Source organism: Dysidea avara, chromosome 7, assembly GCF_963678975.1.
Source record: "Dysidea avara chromosome 7, odDysAvar1.4, whole genome shotgun sequence".
NCBI classification, from domain to species: domain Eukaryota; kingdom Metazoa; phylum Porifera; class Demospongiae; order Dictyoceratida; family Dysideidae; genus Dysidea; species Dysidea avara.
This window is the reverse complement of record NC_089278.1, coordinates 21493081-21509205: the sequence shown is the minus strand read 5'-3', so window position 1 is coordinate 21509205 and position 16125 is coordinate 21493081. Positions and strand designations below refer to the sequence as shown.

Here is a 16125-nt window from a genome sequence, read left to right as displayed (position 1 = left end):
ATAATAATTAGATGAGATTAAAGGTGGTATTAATTGTTGATTGTGAGATAATCGTGTATAGTGAGACAAGGAGTGATGTGAGTAATGCTCTGGGATACTTATGTCAGGTGGGTCTTGATGTAAAAATTTATATTAAAAAACCAATCTGCTATGGACCACAATCAAAATCATACAAACCAGTATGGTGTTCAGTACTGAGATCTTCCCTCGGATCTTCCCAAATTTGGACATGCAGTTTTCCTTGGATTGTTAAAGGTTTGTTCTTTGTAATAGTGTAGTAACCTACGTAATATATGACTATGGTAATAGTTTGGTTTTACGCATTGATAAACCTTGAAGTACACTTTTGTAATTAGGATGAATCGTGTGATATTAAATAGACTCATCATTACATGTTACAAAAATGTAAATATCCTGTATGTCTTGCATTGGAGGGAGCAGAGGGGAAGGGTGCCATCTGGTCCAATGCTAACATCATAATGACACTGCCAAGCATGAAACAATTCAAAGTGAAACACACCTGGTGGGAGTGGCGGAGTGGCAATTGTGTACACTCATCTGGACACACCAGCTTAGCACGTTCTGTTGGCTTGAAGTGTATCCAAAAGTATTTGGGGTTTTGGGTACACACATAGATTGGTACTTGCCAAAGAGAAGCAGCTACATGTATCTCCAGATCTGTGCCCCAAATTCTGTCCAGCTTCAGTCCATTCATATGCTGTTCAATTGGCAGCAGGTGGCAAAATTTCTGCAACAAGCTCTTGTTATGTGCAAAAAAATGTAACTAGTGTCCTCCACACAAAGCTGTGGTTATCTTCGTTACCACACAAATCCTTGACAATGCACGAAACAAACAGTTTCCACCACCCCGAATGGTTCCAATTCCTCTCTTGTATGTAAATAAATACTGTGCTCCATTCATCCAAATTTCAGTATCTGTAATAGTAGATAATAATATACGCACATAACATACACATGTGTGTTTATGTATACACTGTATTACCTCAAATTATGGCCGGTCCCGTATAAACACCTGGTCTTGTTTAGTTACTGGGAGTGTAGCCTTGCAATGCTATAATATGTAAACTTGAAACAAACACCAGGTCCCTACTATAGGCAATTCTGTACAGTGCCACAATGATGAGCCATTTTGTGGAGGAATGTATGTGCCATGTATGTCTAGACAGTAGCACACAAATGTTCTTGATAAGTAGGCATAGTTCACATAAGTATGTACTAGAGTTGCAACTTGCAACAGTACAGCATTTAGGTACACTTACTTATAACTCTTGGCAAGAGTTCATAATAGAAGTAGTATCTAGTGAGTCAAGTAACACATTAAGTCTGTTCACAGAATAAAGTCTTGACCGTGTAGTGTGTGTGTGAGGTCACAAAGCCTGTAGTTTCAAATGCGCCAACTGTCCATATCTCGCATAGTGTGTAAAAGGTCCAGGTGGGACTTTGGGTGCCCACTACTTCATGTGCGAGACATGGTACTGCCTCCTGCGGGTTAATACACCTGCCCTTTTGCCGGCACTGACTCAAAGTACCTGAGTAGTGCACAAGTGTCCCAGTTCTGGTTCACTGGGTAGGCATGACCACTAGCTGTAGCTGAAGGCTGTGCTTTTTCTGTTTTGCTTTGTATGTGTATGCCTAAATAGTATATGTCTGCTTGTGTACAGTGGAATCTGTAAATAGAACAGGTTCATAATGTTGAGGTATCTTAGTTCATAAAGTGGCCCAAACGACACTATTGGTGGTTGGTCCTAAGGTGTCTATGTTACACTGCATACTAGCAAAGGTTCTTAATCACACTCACCAACCATACAGGGTGGTTGAAAACCTTGTCTGCTCTTCTCTCTGCAAAGAAGGAGTCCAGTGTGGATTGTACAGTGGTGAACTAATGTCGGTAGGTGGTAGTTATCGTTAAGAACGACTCCATCATCAGGCCTCTTTGCTGCATGGTGAAACCTGCTGGATTAAAACTTGTAACTTAGAAGTGTGTGAGCTGTGCATCATGGTATGAGTAGTGTATATGTAGTATTGTATACAAACATATAGTTAATTCACCTTGGAGGGACTAAAGGTATATATGACCTAGTGAGTAGATAGCAATACCCACACAGCGTTGCACAGTGACACCATACTAAACAAGTCAAACAGATACACAGATCAGTGGGACAAAGCCATGGTGCGTGTTAATACACTTCTACATCATCAAACTAAATAATTCATTTTACATGTAATCTGGTCCAATTAAGTTAAACCCAAAATAAATATTCTATAAGTCCAGATGACCCGACCTGGTTTCAACCCTGGCATGGACCCACATATACATAGCAGTCACCTCAAACTTTAGTACACATACACTATTAACTAAACAGATGCTAAACAGCGTCATGGAGGTGTGATGCTTTCCATGTTGGATATGTAAACTTTGTGGAACAGTCATACGGTCATACTGACAGTTGAAGGGAGGAAGCCTGTACACACATACGATCATGTGAATCAAGGAAGGTGATACCAGTACAATACAAATAAATGATCAAGTGTACTCAGTTATGCCATAACAGTGTAAGGTGTATGCTTAATTGCACATGTGTAGAGAGTGGACACACATTGTCACACCCCACATACTTCTGGTTGGGCCGTGAATATTTCTACCTAAGTCATCCTCAAGGTAGAGGCACATGCATGTAAGCAGATTTCTAGGTAGAGGATTTGTAGAGTGAACTTGTGAAGAACCGTCTAATAACTAAATTGCAATTCCCCACCACTGCCCGACCCGGGTAGGTCGAGTATGGCACTGAATGGGTGCATTGCTTAGGACATTATTTTACTCTTGCTTAGGGGACAGAATTGTTACACTGGAGTTAAACAACTCAGAAAGTGATTGCCTCAACCCTACACATACATGAGGCTATGCTTGGTGCACACATATACTGTGCCAGTGACATAAACCCTCCCATAAACCAGTTAATATGTACCTTCCAGATTGAAGCTGCTATCTGGTAACTTTGCTGATCTCATATCATCTCTTGCTGTTAGACTAGAAGCCCGTCCTGGCCATGGTTAAAACATAGTCACTCGTAATGTTTTGTTACGCGGAGAAAACACGGTTGACCATGAAGAAATATATAAGCGCCTGTGCAATAAAAATAATCACGTGCTGACATCAGGTTGGGTGAATAAATCAATCCCCGTTTACAAATCAGATTCAAACTGAATGGGTGTGTTCTAACTGATTTGTGGTATGGGGCGTGCGCAGATCAAAGGCTCCCATTTGTAACACAGAAGGAGCAAGAATGTAAGGCTAATATTGGCTACCGCAGAGCGCTGTGTATAAATTAGTGAGTAAAATCGTTCCTTATTAAGGAACGATTTTACTCACTAATTACTGTCTTGATGGTTAGTTAATTCATTGTTAGCTAGTTTATTCATTGGTAGCGCATTTGTTATGCACAAGTGCGAGGTGCCATCATCGATGCCAATCATGCACTGAGACTCCAACCATTGTACAGCGTCCGCATCATTTAGACAGGTGTAGCTGAAGTATCTGATATTCATTGTTGAGTGGTGCAGCGCTATAATAGTCTTGGTTAGCTTAATTTGTTGGCGAACAAGTGTGTGGTAGATTACCGGGCTCAGCCCAGCGGTTGTACTGCTTCCCATTCATTCAGACGAGTGCAGTGTTGTGTGTTCATTCATTCCAGAGCGATTTACTTCCTTGTCAGACCTTAGCCTTGCATTGTGACTTCCTGTGTTGGTCTGGTGTATGGTTTCATTTGATGTCTTTGAACTAATTAGTAGCCAGACTGTGTGGCCAAAAGGAGGTACTTAGCCATGTTACAATTATTTTACAACTGATTTGTAAACCAGTCTACAACTGATTTGTAACACTGGCGGCGGCCTTTGATCTGCACACCCACCATATACAGTACTATATATAATACAGTATATCTAGCATGTAGTAGAGTAGTGATGTGTTCTTTGCAGAACCCAAACTTAAACAATAAATATAATCGCTTGTTAACACAAAATAATTTAGCCACACAGAAGACAGGGCCTATGTACATGTGAACAAATTTTTTTGGGTAGCAGGATGATCTCTAAGTACATTGATAGTAACTGGTTATGAGGCCCAGGATTTAGACATAATTACATACATTATGGAGTTTTATACCTGGGCCTAAGTATAATAGCAGCCCGCTGATATATGTACATACACTGTAAGCATGTAGTTCATATTAATTGTAGTAATGTACGTACTTGTCTACATGCCATCTACAGAGTATCCGATGGGCATCGTTTGTGTACAGCACTCCATAAGGCCTGTAGTGTATCAGCATCGTCTTTATCAGAAATATATACTCCATGCCACTGGTTGACCTACAATTATATAAATTCCATTTTTAGATGTAGCTATAAAAATATATTATAGTAATTTTGAAACTGAAGTTTGTTGCTATATTCTACTTTGTTTACATATGTACCATTATGATATTCATCAGGAACCATAATGGTGAGGAGCTTCAAGCGGTATTTGTTGGTTTTGTGGGTAAAGTCAATGCATGATATTTTCCCACCAAAGTTTTCAAATAGTGTTGCCTGAAATTCTGTCATTATGACTAGTAAAAAGACATCCTTGGCAACATTTGGCAGCTCTGGATCTTTCACTCCCTGAGGCTTATAGATCAATACTGGTGATGGCCTTGATATCTGTGATGTAGAATGCATTTATGCTAATCACTACTTTAGTGATTGTACCAGCATCGCATCATAACTAAAAGAATATTGCAGTCATACAAATGTCAAGTTAATAAATTGCTATATGAATTCTTTGTACTGTGTGCATGGCATATTGTGTTTGTACTGTGTACATGGACGCACTTTCCATAATCCTGCTGCAAACTGTTATGTTATTTCATCCTGTATAGATGTTGGCAGAGGAAGATTTTTACATTCAGTTAAATCTGGTCCGTGGTTGGTGATTTGAGCAGTACCTAACCTCTACCCTTCCATCAACAACTGAAGATTTCCGGTTGCTGTCATCCGGGCTGTGCAAAAATTGTCTAGTTTTCGGGAGTGTTTAGATTTTCTTGTCTCAGCTCCCAGTTTTAGTTGGACCAGTGTGACTTCTTTTGCTGCCATCTCTGCAGCACACAAACATGACCATACGAGTAGATCCTGCATTTCAAAAGTCATGTAAACCATGAAAAGGTTAGTACTATTACATTTGTATAATTTTGATGTAATGTATACCACTAAGTGTACAAAAGTTGTGCATAAGTAGTAGACGTATACATGCAGTACATCAAAACATTAATGGTAACATGTGTTCATATTTACGTACCATCACTTGTCTCCCCAGATACCACTTCACCAGTTGGTTTTACAAAAAAAGGAGAAGGTAGTGTTTCAGCTTGGGAATGTTTGTAATTGAAACCCTATGTTGGATGTGTGCATGTATCATGCATGTATACTTTTGTTATTTTGTAATTGGTGACGTACCACTTGGAGAATCATGATTCGTGTTCTACATTCTACAAGCTTAGTAGCATGTAAAATGTATGACCACAGAAATCGTCCCCGAGTCACTAGCTATATCCTTTTGTGAGTGCACCTTTTTCAGGTGCTCCTGTAAGGTCCTTTGGTTTTGGTATACCTTGCTACACTCATGTACAGGACACGGGTATCTTGGCTATAACATAATGTTATATAGTCATTATAAATACAATCGCGCGTGTCAACCAGAACTAATTAGATGATGCAGATTAGCACCATTTGGTCCTACATGTGTTATAACATAGTTGCTGACTGCTTAACTAACCTCATCGTGATCACCTGCAGAATCCATGCGTTTCAACGTTTCTCGCGTTTACTCGTGTGTGCATTCAGTGACGTAACATGATAAGTTAGCGGTAACCCGTAAACTACAAATACAATTACGGAATGGTGAAAATCGAGCGGATTGTAGTGCCCGCTGGGCGGGGAAAGATCTGGGTCTTTCTATACAACTAGTCTAGATTTAAAAGTTCCGTGAACATGAACAATCAGGAACCAACACCAGGAGTAAATACAGGTACATATTATGTACGATAAGGCCACTCCAAATCGAGCTCCAAATAAATTCTCTGTTTCCCGTCCACCGCCCGCATCTAGTTACTGTCAGCTCTATTATTCCGTATTCTTCCATTGTTTTCCGGTTATTTTTGCATACTGAGAGGCTCAAGGTGGCGCTGAAGTAATCAAATGAAGCCTTACAATGCTAATGGGACATCATGTTTGTGGCCATGCGCAAAAAACACGGAAAACTAGTACAGAAGTTTTCGAGTTACTTGCGAAAAGGTAAACACAAACGTGATCACGTGCGTATTTCACGTGAGGACTTAAAATGATTTTTGATGAACGTTTGTGTATTTCGCCTATCATTCAAAGATTATCATACAGTAGTCTACACATCAAATTTTGCTGGCGAACTGAACTAGAATCTTTGCTAGTTCGAGATATTTGAATCACGGGTCACGTGTACGATAACGTTTCTGTTCTACGTTTTCGCAAGCGACTTGAAAACTTCTGTAAAACAAAGCGAAGCGCTTCGAAATATTGAAAGAATCAACTCTATTAGACTGTCAGGCTACTATTGCTGATACAAGTAACGATATTCACGTCCTAACTTCATCACCTTGTCAAAACTCTGGTAACTTCACGGTGAACAACACCAGCTGTCATCGCGTGATTACTGCTTTACGGAGCGCGCCCTGGCCAGTTACACTGTCTTACAATTCGTGAAATAACTCCGTATTTATGTACCATAGACCCTCAAAATTTGGCAGAGGCACTGGTGAAGCGTTTCTTTACAGGGCTATGAAAAGATTTTTCGCGATTCGCTGTTGACGGGCGTGATATCACTTGTTGAAAAGTTCGGGTTTGCATTTTAACCAGTTTCCACGTTGTTATCGTTAAAAAGGATTCCATAGAGTTGTTCTACAAGGTGAGAAACCGCAAGAGCCAAGGCGGCTTAGCGCTAGGTTGTTTCTGGGGTGAGTTATTTTTAAAATCGGCTCGTAAGTTCAGAGTTTAATAGCCACGAAATTAAAGCGGTTGATTTCACGAAACTTGGCATGCTAGGTTACAACATTACAGACTATCATAAGCATCCTTTAAACTTAGACTACATGGTTCACAAGTGGAATTCTCCACCACCCTAAAATAGCTAATTAAGCGCGTGGGCTAATTTTAATAGTGACAAATAGGCATTGTACGGCTTCACATAATTACTTCAGCGCCACCTTAACTCTTGGTAAAAGCCATCTTGAAACAGCGTCAGCTCACGTGTCAGCAGTGCCATCGAGTTGGCACAAACTTCACGTTTGCACTATTTTTGCAACTTGAAAAACATCAGCTTTTTATGGTTGTGCCAGGTAAATAATGGCTTGAAAAGGTGCCAGTCTTATGAAATAATGGAATGGACCGCCCGCCCGCATGCAAACTAATGCTTGAGGGAAACAGAGAATTTATTTGGAGTGGCCTAAACTGCAGGGTACACCTTACGAAGTTACGCCAGTTTGCCGTGATCACGGCGCAAGTAGCCTAGTAGCGGGGCTGCATGGCTGGTTAGAATTACCTATAGGGTGTGCTTGTTAGTTATTGAGTAAGGTATTAATAACTAGGCACTGGAGGGTGAACACAGTTCAGGTTTATAGCCAGCCAAGCTCATGGTTTATAGTTCGGAGGTCAGACACCTCATCAGTATGAATTTCAAAATTATTAGCTTCGCCATAGATCCTTTATGGATCTATATGGCTTTGCTGAGTGACCAGCAGGGGCGTAGCCAGACTTTTGGTGATGCCAGGGCCTAGCTGTAAGCTGAAGACCAAATAAAAGGCAAGTGGAATATTCTTGGGGGAAGGCCTAGGTGCTTCCCCCTAGACCATGTCTGAACGAAAATGATGCATACACAAATTGTGCCCTTAGGCAGTAAGGTGCTGTTTGTGCATCTAGCTAGCTAAAACTTACACACTGCTGTTTATGCAACTTACAGAAACTATAAACCTATTGTAGCTAATACTAACTTAAATCTTCACTTCCAGACAACCAACTTCAAATTTTCTAGCACACGGGAACCCTCCACACTCGAGTCGCTTAGTTGGCAATACTTTCTTCCAGGTATACATTATTCTTGGTCAGCCCTCCTGTTGATGGTCAGTAACTTTAGACTTGGCTTGTACTCCAATGTATTTTTAGACTTGGCTTGTACTCCAATGTATTCGAGACATCATGTGCCTGCAACATGTGAGAAATAAACAAACCATTCATCAGATATACATCAACTATTCACAGTTTGTGCTCACCTGACACATGTATAACACGGCCACTGAAGTTTATCGCAGCTGCTGCCTTGTAATATGTCTGCCTCGACCAATCAACACTCTGCCACCATGCATCACATGCACTACTGATCATGTGATGCAATAGATCTCGATTAATACAATTCGACCATCAAGAATAGTACAGAAGAGTGGTAGTGTGCAAGTAGCTACCGGAGAGCTCCAAGACTGTAAGATTTGATGTGATTTTTAGTTTTAGAATATTCTGCCTCTGAAAGTGGGGAGGGGGGGTTCGTCCCTCCCCCCTTTTCCTTCATGGCTACGCCCTTGATCTCCCTCCACCAACTATACCTCCTTATTTATAACTACATACATACCTTGCTTGCTACACTTCTTCTCTGAATACTGAGACTGATTTATCTCGATCTGACTGCTCTATTAGAGTATCTCGAATTATTGATGCCCGGGTGGCCCGAGCTCTGGCTATGCCCCTGGTGACCAGCACTGAAGGTCTGAGAGAGAAACCATCATTATAGTGGAGTGATGTAAACACTATACAAACTGCTATAAAAACAAATGTGGGTGAGTCGAGGGGTAGCCAACATCTTGGGACTCTCGTACACTATCTGAGAAAGCCATTAACTATTTAGAAATCCCAAATCCCGAAACACATGCAAAATAGGTTATTCTCATTTTCGTCCGTTCATGAGTTCAATTACGGTCACCGCTCTGTACAAACATTTCAAATTGACAGTGCAAAGTACACCTGTGTCTCTTCTGAAGTTCCTCTGATCCATGTCAGCTACTCTCTCAGGTGTTCCTGTACAACTATTAGCAAAACCTTGAGTTAAAAACATCACGATAAAAATCAAGAATTATATTGTATTTACAAAATACAGAAATATTTTTGAAATACTTAAATATTGAGATTCTCGTACACTATGTTGGGCTTTTGTGTGGGCGCTGGCTACCCCCCGGGTGAGTCCTCGGACACTGATGTGACCACAAATATGACCTAAGGCCTGTGTGGGCATGGCAAGGGTGTGGCTATACAAAAATAAATAAGTTACAGATTAATTAAGTAACTGGATCCAGCCACTCTAATAGACAGAAATTGGAGACTTCAAGACAACTAAAGGCTGTACTGTTTGTGCAGCTTATTTCACTAGGCTATCAAAATTATTGCATAAATAATAAAACTAAAGAATGATTGACTGACATACCGTAAGCCTAAATATTTCGAGGGACAAATTTTTCGAGGTTGAGCATTGTTGCTAATTATAAATTTTTCACGGATTTGCAACTGAACACTCCCAAAATGTATTAGACTATAATAATGGAAGACTAAATATTTCAAGGATAAAATTTTTGTTGTTAACCCCCAAAACCGCAAAATCAGCAAAAAAAATCCCCCTCGAAATATTTAGGCTATATGGTATCACAGCTCCAGCTGGCCTTACTATTGACTTTTCTTTTCACTCTTCTGTACTTGCACAATGGCGGATCCAGCATTTCCTTGAAGAGCTCAGCTATCACTTTGATATGCCACTATAAAGTGAAAGCTCAGCAAGAACTACTGAAATATGTCCTTCCTTTACTACAAATTCACCTGAAACTAAACTCAAAATGTCACCTAGCACCTTCATGTATAGTGAGCACCTCTAAAAATAATTATAGTTTGGCAGACGTTTAAGCCATTAATAGCTTTTGCAACAGCTTTTAAGACTTCACAATCCTAAATGGTATTCAACAAAGAAACACATGATTGTTTGCTGCTATAATGTATGCATCAACATCATCATAATAACATATATTACTGTAGCTAGCTACCGTATGCAAGGAAATTTTGACATCAGAAAAATTTGACAAAATCGGTTTAATTCGTCAAATTTAAATTCGTAAAATGCTTATAAGCACCTTTAAAATTACAGGTTTTGTCTACAATTTCTTGATTTTCGTCAACATTTTATTCGTCAAATCTGCTGAAGTGTGAATTCATCAAATTTTTCTTACGTCATAATTTCCTTGTGTACGGTATACTGCTCAAAGTGGCTTCCCCTTTTTAATGGTGTGGCTTTGAGCTGGTTTGTGCCCCTCCCTTTGCCAGCTCCTGGATCCATCCCTGTTGCATACAGCTCTTTATGCATATTTCAATGAGAGAAACAATTATCTCACTTCTCCTTAGTCTCTCACTTCCAGTATGGTGGGCATGAGACTAGCTCCTCCCACCCCATCCATTTACAACATGCCTGCACAGTCTGGCAGGTGACAGTATGGTTAGTTTTTCATCAATCTACCATTATAAAACAAATATTTTATTATCCAGTACTGTTGTCCACTCTGCAGCATATCATAGCACTGTATATTAAGGATCATGACAGTTTGGCCAAAAATATATCCCAGGGTCAGAGTGCACGTTCTGGCTGGTCTGGAATTGGCCAGACCACTTTTCAGCTACTTGAAAGATTGAGATGGTCTAATATCACAATAGAGTATTCAGAAGAATGTTCCAATTATACATCAATGAAATTGAACATTTGTGCTATAGCACAAATTTACCAGCTAGGATAGCTATATCCTTAGCACTAACAAAAAGAAGAAAGAGGGTTTAGCCCCCAGATGCCATTTCAGAACATCTATTTTCCTGGGGGAGCATTTCTCCCAGACTCTCCTATATAGCTATGCATGCTTACACCATAGATAATACACGTAATATTATGTGTATTATCTATACTTAAACATACCGTGTGTGCTTTGCCATACATGCAGTTGTTTATCACACAATCTCTTACACATCATCAGATCAACAAAAAGTGTGTAGTTTGATAACCTGAAATCTCTGGGCTCTGGCCCTAAAACTAGCCTTACAATGCCTTCATGGCACCTTGGTAGTATTGGTTAGGTATAACCAAACCCAAAAGTGCCTTCAGTTTGACCTGAAATGCTTCCAATAGGTTGCTACAATTTTTCCTACTGACACTGAATTACTGATTAACCAGTGGCTAAAAAGGGTCTGCTCGTTGATTAAAATTGCCTTACAATCCAACTAGTTTTAATTTTCTTTCTTACAGTCCACTATAAATTATAGCTACTTCCAGATCTCAATCACTTCTCTAAAATTGCTTCTAGATTCAATCTTGGCACACCTACATTTCAAAAGTTCCCTCTGGGAGTATACCCCAAACCTCACTAGTTAAAATCCCTGCAGTTTTCCTCTTTACTGGTACTTTGTCACACAAGCCCAGCCCTCTCTTTTCTTTAACTGTTTTGACAATCATAGTAATATACAGCATAAAAAGTACTTACTTCAAACACTATGTGTACTCCCCGGTCTCAGGTTAGGGCTAGTTGTAAAAATAGTTTTCAGTTTAGCCACTGTGACTAACTGACTGACAGACAAGCGTAACTCGATATTGGCTAAGACTATGGGCTTGATTTTTTCACTGATTGAGCCCAATTGGTGCCTTTTGACATACTGCAGTATGTACAATGCATACTTAATGTGTTCTCCTTTGTGTCCCATTTTTTCTTTGCTGACAGTACAAGCTGTCAATCTGCTGCATGATGGCTTCCCTATACTATTGTAGCAGGAATCATTTGAGTTTTCCATTGTGAGCAGAGGTATTTCTCATGGTATACTTAATTATATAATTTGTAAAGCTGTGTAACTGGCTGAACATAGCTGAACTTCCATATTATAAGAACGGTGCCAGGCTTATTGTTTTCATCTGAGCATGTAGCCTAGCTATCAATTACTGAATAGCAAAGTGGTCATTATGCTTTGTATGCACGGATTCACCAGTCACAATAATGTTACAAAAAAGTAACAAGTACAAGTAAACATTAGGAATTTTAAGTGATTAGGAATCAAAGAAACAAAAGTAGTGAAACAAGGGAGATCACCTACACCTGAAGATATACCAGTAGACATTCAGGATTAAATGTCTACTACTATATCTTCAGGTATATAGGTGATCTCCCTCATTGGTCCCTAATCACTTAAAATTTAAAATTCCTTGTTATTCAACTCACAACCTCTCAGTTCAAAATGTGTTCACATGATGCTGGAAATTATATAGAAGTTTTACTAAATCGATCTTTGATGAAATAGCAACTGTTCCAGCAGAAGTGTTACAAGACATGTACACTCCAAAATAGAAAATACGTGTGGTGGGTGCTGTTTTGCCAGGCTTGCTGCCTGGGCACCACTAATGATTACCTGCTACACCCCTGTTTACCTTGTAAATATCTCCAGAAATACTTTCACCAGGAGGTAGCGTTTTCCTTGTAGAATATATAAATTTGAGCATTTGATTCCACTTACTTTCCATGTAATATGAACGGATTCTGCACACCGTAATTTTACTGATAATCAAACACCACTACCTATTATCAAACTTCCCTTAAATTGCAATAGACCAATTATCAAATTCTTTGCACCTTTTCTACTCAGTTCCATCTGTGCATTCTTCATTATTATATCAATGTAATCACACAAATGTATTTATAGCAGGAAACTAGCTAATACATTACAAAAGTAATGTCCACTATGGAGGCCGTGTGGCTACTGTATAAGTTACCTGGACACATTTTTGCAATCATGATTATAATTGCATTGTTTTTTCTCTGCAGATCTGCCACCAGCCTATTCTAATGTTGATCAGGAACCACCTTCATATGAAGATGTGTGTCCATCTAGTGGTAATACCAATATACCACCTCCATCATATTTTGATACTCTACTACCTCACCACGTTTCACCATTACCTTCTGTGCCAATTGATACTACTGTACCCCCTGTAGCATCATCAGAATCATCTTGGAGTCAGGTGAAGTGTAGTAATAGTAGGTAATGCTGTGTAGCATTATATAGAGCACACAATATTGGGAAAATTTGATATAACTGACTCAAGGATATGTACTCTGTATATATCGTATTCACTCTTTTTATTGTAAAAAAAAAAAAATCTATTTAAATCTTTTAGTAGGAATGTTGTTACGTTATTATAATTTGTAGCTGTTTCCAAGCATTAACTGTGGGTGATTTACTGCCTTTAAGGTTATAGCTATAGGACTTTAGCTAAGACTTCATTCATCGTAAATTACAGTGCCTCTATTATGAAAATCCAGATATATAATCAAAAAGTGAACTCCATTCATTTACATACAGAGACCTGTTCAATTACTCTAATAGACTGCACACTTTAGGCAAAATACTCTAATAGAACAGTAATTTCAAATAATGGAATGTTTGGTTAATCAATAGCTGGATAATGGAGGGACCACTGTACATAATAGTCATGAAAATTTTTGCATGAAAATAAATTATATTATATGCAATACAATTTCATGTTAAATACCATAATTTGTGCTTTATTTTGATAGACATTTTAAAGGCCTTCATGCTATAGCATGTCAATTGCATTTAGATAAATATGCGATACCATTACATGTGTGTGTATATAGTATACAGTGACTCAGGAGTTGTGCTGTCATGTCCCTACAAAGATATATTATAAGTGTTACTGTGTTATATACAGACTCAAGCTAATAATGGAGACGCACCATATAATGGAATTCCTCTAGTTACCTTCCCTACTGCTACAACTGGAGTTATTACTGGTCAGTCTGTAGATAGAGCAAGTAGAAGTGCATATCAACAACGAATTGCTGAACACCGTCAGGTTAATAATTTACTGTGTTATTGATTGTTAGGGTATATGTCTTGTCAGTATAATCAAATTATCAAATGCCGCAAATCTGGAGACAATTGTGTGGACTTGTTACAAAAGTTTATTTTGTGAAATGCATGCAAACATTTCTAGGTTTGTAGTATTGCAAAAATGCAATCCATGCAATTGATTTTTTTGAGTGTGAAAAGCAGTGCTGGTATTTCTATTGGATGGAGTGGCTTACAAATGTACATAGGCACAGTAGGAATAGCTGAAAAATTTGACAAATTCTGGATAAATTTGTATCAAACCTAGAATGTATTTCAAAGTTAATGCATTTTAAAGTGTTTAGATCTAAAAGCTTATGATTTGTCAGCTTTTCTTTCTGTCAAAATGTACAGTACTTTGTATGGGTGAGATCAAAGGAAAAAGTGTACTTTATAATTTCATAAAGTGCATGCAAATATGCAGTGCTTTATTACCCAAAGAGCACTGTATTGTAGGATTAAAGCACTCTTTGTGGGCAATAAAACACAGTTTCCCATGTGCTCTAGTGTAGGCTAATAGCCTGCAGTGCTCATACCAGTACAGCTAATCACCCAAGCCAGTGCAGGTGCCGAGTGGTCAATCACCTCAGCCAACACAAGTTCTATCACTGAATTGCTTTTATAGACGTATCTAAATACTTCGATGCTGGGTGGGAGAAGGTAAAGTTGCTGTTACGTTTGTTATGTAAATGGACAAGTCCTGGAGATATCACGGAAATACTTCACCATGTGTCACAATAGAATCGATTGTGGGTTGTGACCAAAATACGCAATGAACATCTACCATGCCAAAACTATGGTGAACTACACGTGAGTTACTTTGTTAAACTAATTTGCTAATAATTCATGCAATGCGTGTTAATTATGAGTCCAAGTGTATATCTGCAAGCTACTACTAGAAAGTTCCATAAATCATTTAAAGCATTGCCTTGCTCGTGCTATATGAAAAATAAAGCACTCAGCACTTGGCTTCAATGCTAATAAAGCACTCTTGCAGCTTTGTCTCGTGCTTTATTAGCAACTCAGCCGTGTGCCTTATGCTTTATTTTTCATACAGCACTCGCTGCAATGCTTTAACATAGTAAATCCTTAGCTATCTTAACTCCAATGCTTTCAGGCAACAATGAAAGCATTCACATAAGTGAATTGTTCAGATAATCAAAGCCTATTCATCTGTATACAGAGTTTAGTTCAACACTCTAGTAGAAAGCACTCAAAGCAGTATAAAATTAGTTATCAGGGTTAAACTACTTATGGAATCTTGGTCTGTGGATACATTGTAAGAGTGCTTTGTAAACTTTTTGGTGATTACTAGTAATGCATGAAAGCCAAAACCACGTGTAATAAACACATAAATATAAGATATTTTAAAATGAAGTAGAGTTCTAGTGACAAATAGTGTTGAAACATGAATGATGGTATCTACGTATGTGAGAAAATCCCTACATTGGCATGTTTCCACCATAGTGATGTGCACCGATTTATCAGTAAATAATCAGAAATTGGTTTATCGGCCAAATTTCAGCAATATTGGTATTGGTAATATTATTTAACTGAGTAATTTTACTGACCCTGATGTTATTGTTTTCAAAACAATGAAAGTTTAAAAATGGCAGTTTTTCAAATACACGTGTATGTGTGAAATTTTGGTAAACATAAACATCTGATCGGTTATCAGTATCAGCCACTATGTAAATTTCAATATCAGTTAATCGGATAATCAGCAAAGTCTCTTATCAGTGCATCACTATTCCACCATCTGTTCAATGCCATAGTAGGAATTTTTCCTCATAGTGATATACCATCATTATATCTAACCTGCTTCATTTATTATTTAATTGCACTAGTTTATTACCTTTCTATTATAGCATAGCTCTGATACACGTGTATATGGCTATGACTGCTTTATTAGAGTATCTCGATCTCACTGCTGAGCTATGCAATGGGCATGGTTTGATACCATATCTTGTTTTCTAAAACTGCACCTGATTGCAGCTAGATCATAAAGAGGTATGGTTACCAAGCTCAGATCGTTAAGGGCATGGTGACATGTTCTTGTCGTTCTGGGGCATGTTC

General features: G+C 38.6%; 1 protein-coding gene and 1 long non-coding RNA gene across 4 annotated transcripts in view; one reads left to right on the top strand and one right to left on the bottom strand.

Annotated features, from left to right (window-relative positions):
- LOC136260761 (uncharacterized) lies at positions 1–7222 on the bottom strand. Of its 3 annotated transcripts, none has more exons than XR_010703666.1 (5): positions 6686–7222; positions 4891–5187; positions 4270–4389; positions 1820–1971; positions 1–936 (listed from the first exon to the last, which is right to left on the bottom strand). It is a non-coding gene; the product is annotated as an uncharacterized lncRNA (long non-coding RNA). The 3 variants fall into 3 exon arrangements; XR_010703665.1 differs by lacking the exon at positions 6686–7222 and adding an exon at positions 5354–5820; XR_010703664.1 differs by lacking the exons at positions 4270–4389; positions 4891–5187; positions 6686–7222 and adding an exon at positions 2988–3138 and having other exon boundaries at positions 5–936.
- Positions 5933–16125, top strand: part of LOC136260760 (uncharacterized) — a 24631-nt gene continuing 14438 nt past the window's right edge. The window contains exons 1-3 of the mRNA XM_066054620.1: positions 5933–6082; positions 12963–13159; positions 13871–14014. Coding sequence (XP_065910692.1) covers positions 6046–6082; positions 12963–13159; positions 13871–14014 — 378 coding nt within the window. The 5' untranslated portion in view covers positions 5933–6045. The remainder of the gene's footprint in view (positions 6083–12962; positions 13160–13870; positions 14015–16125) is intronic.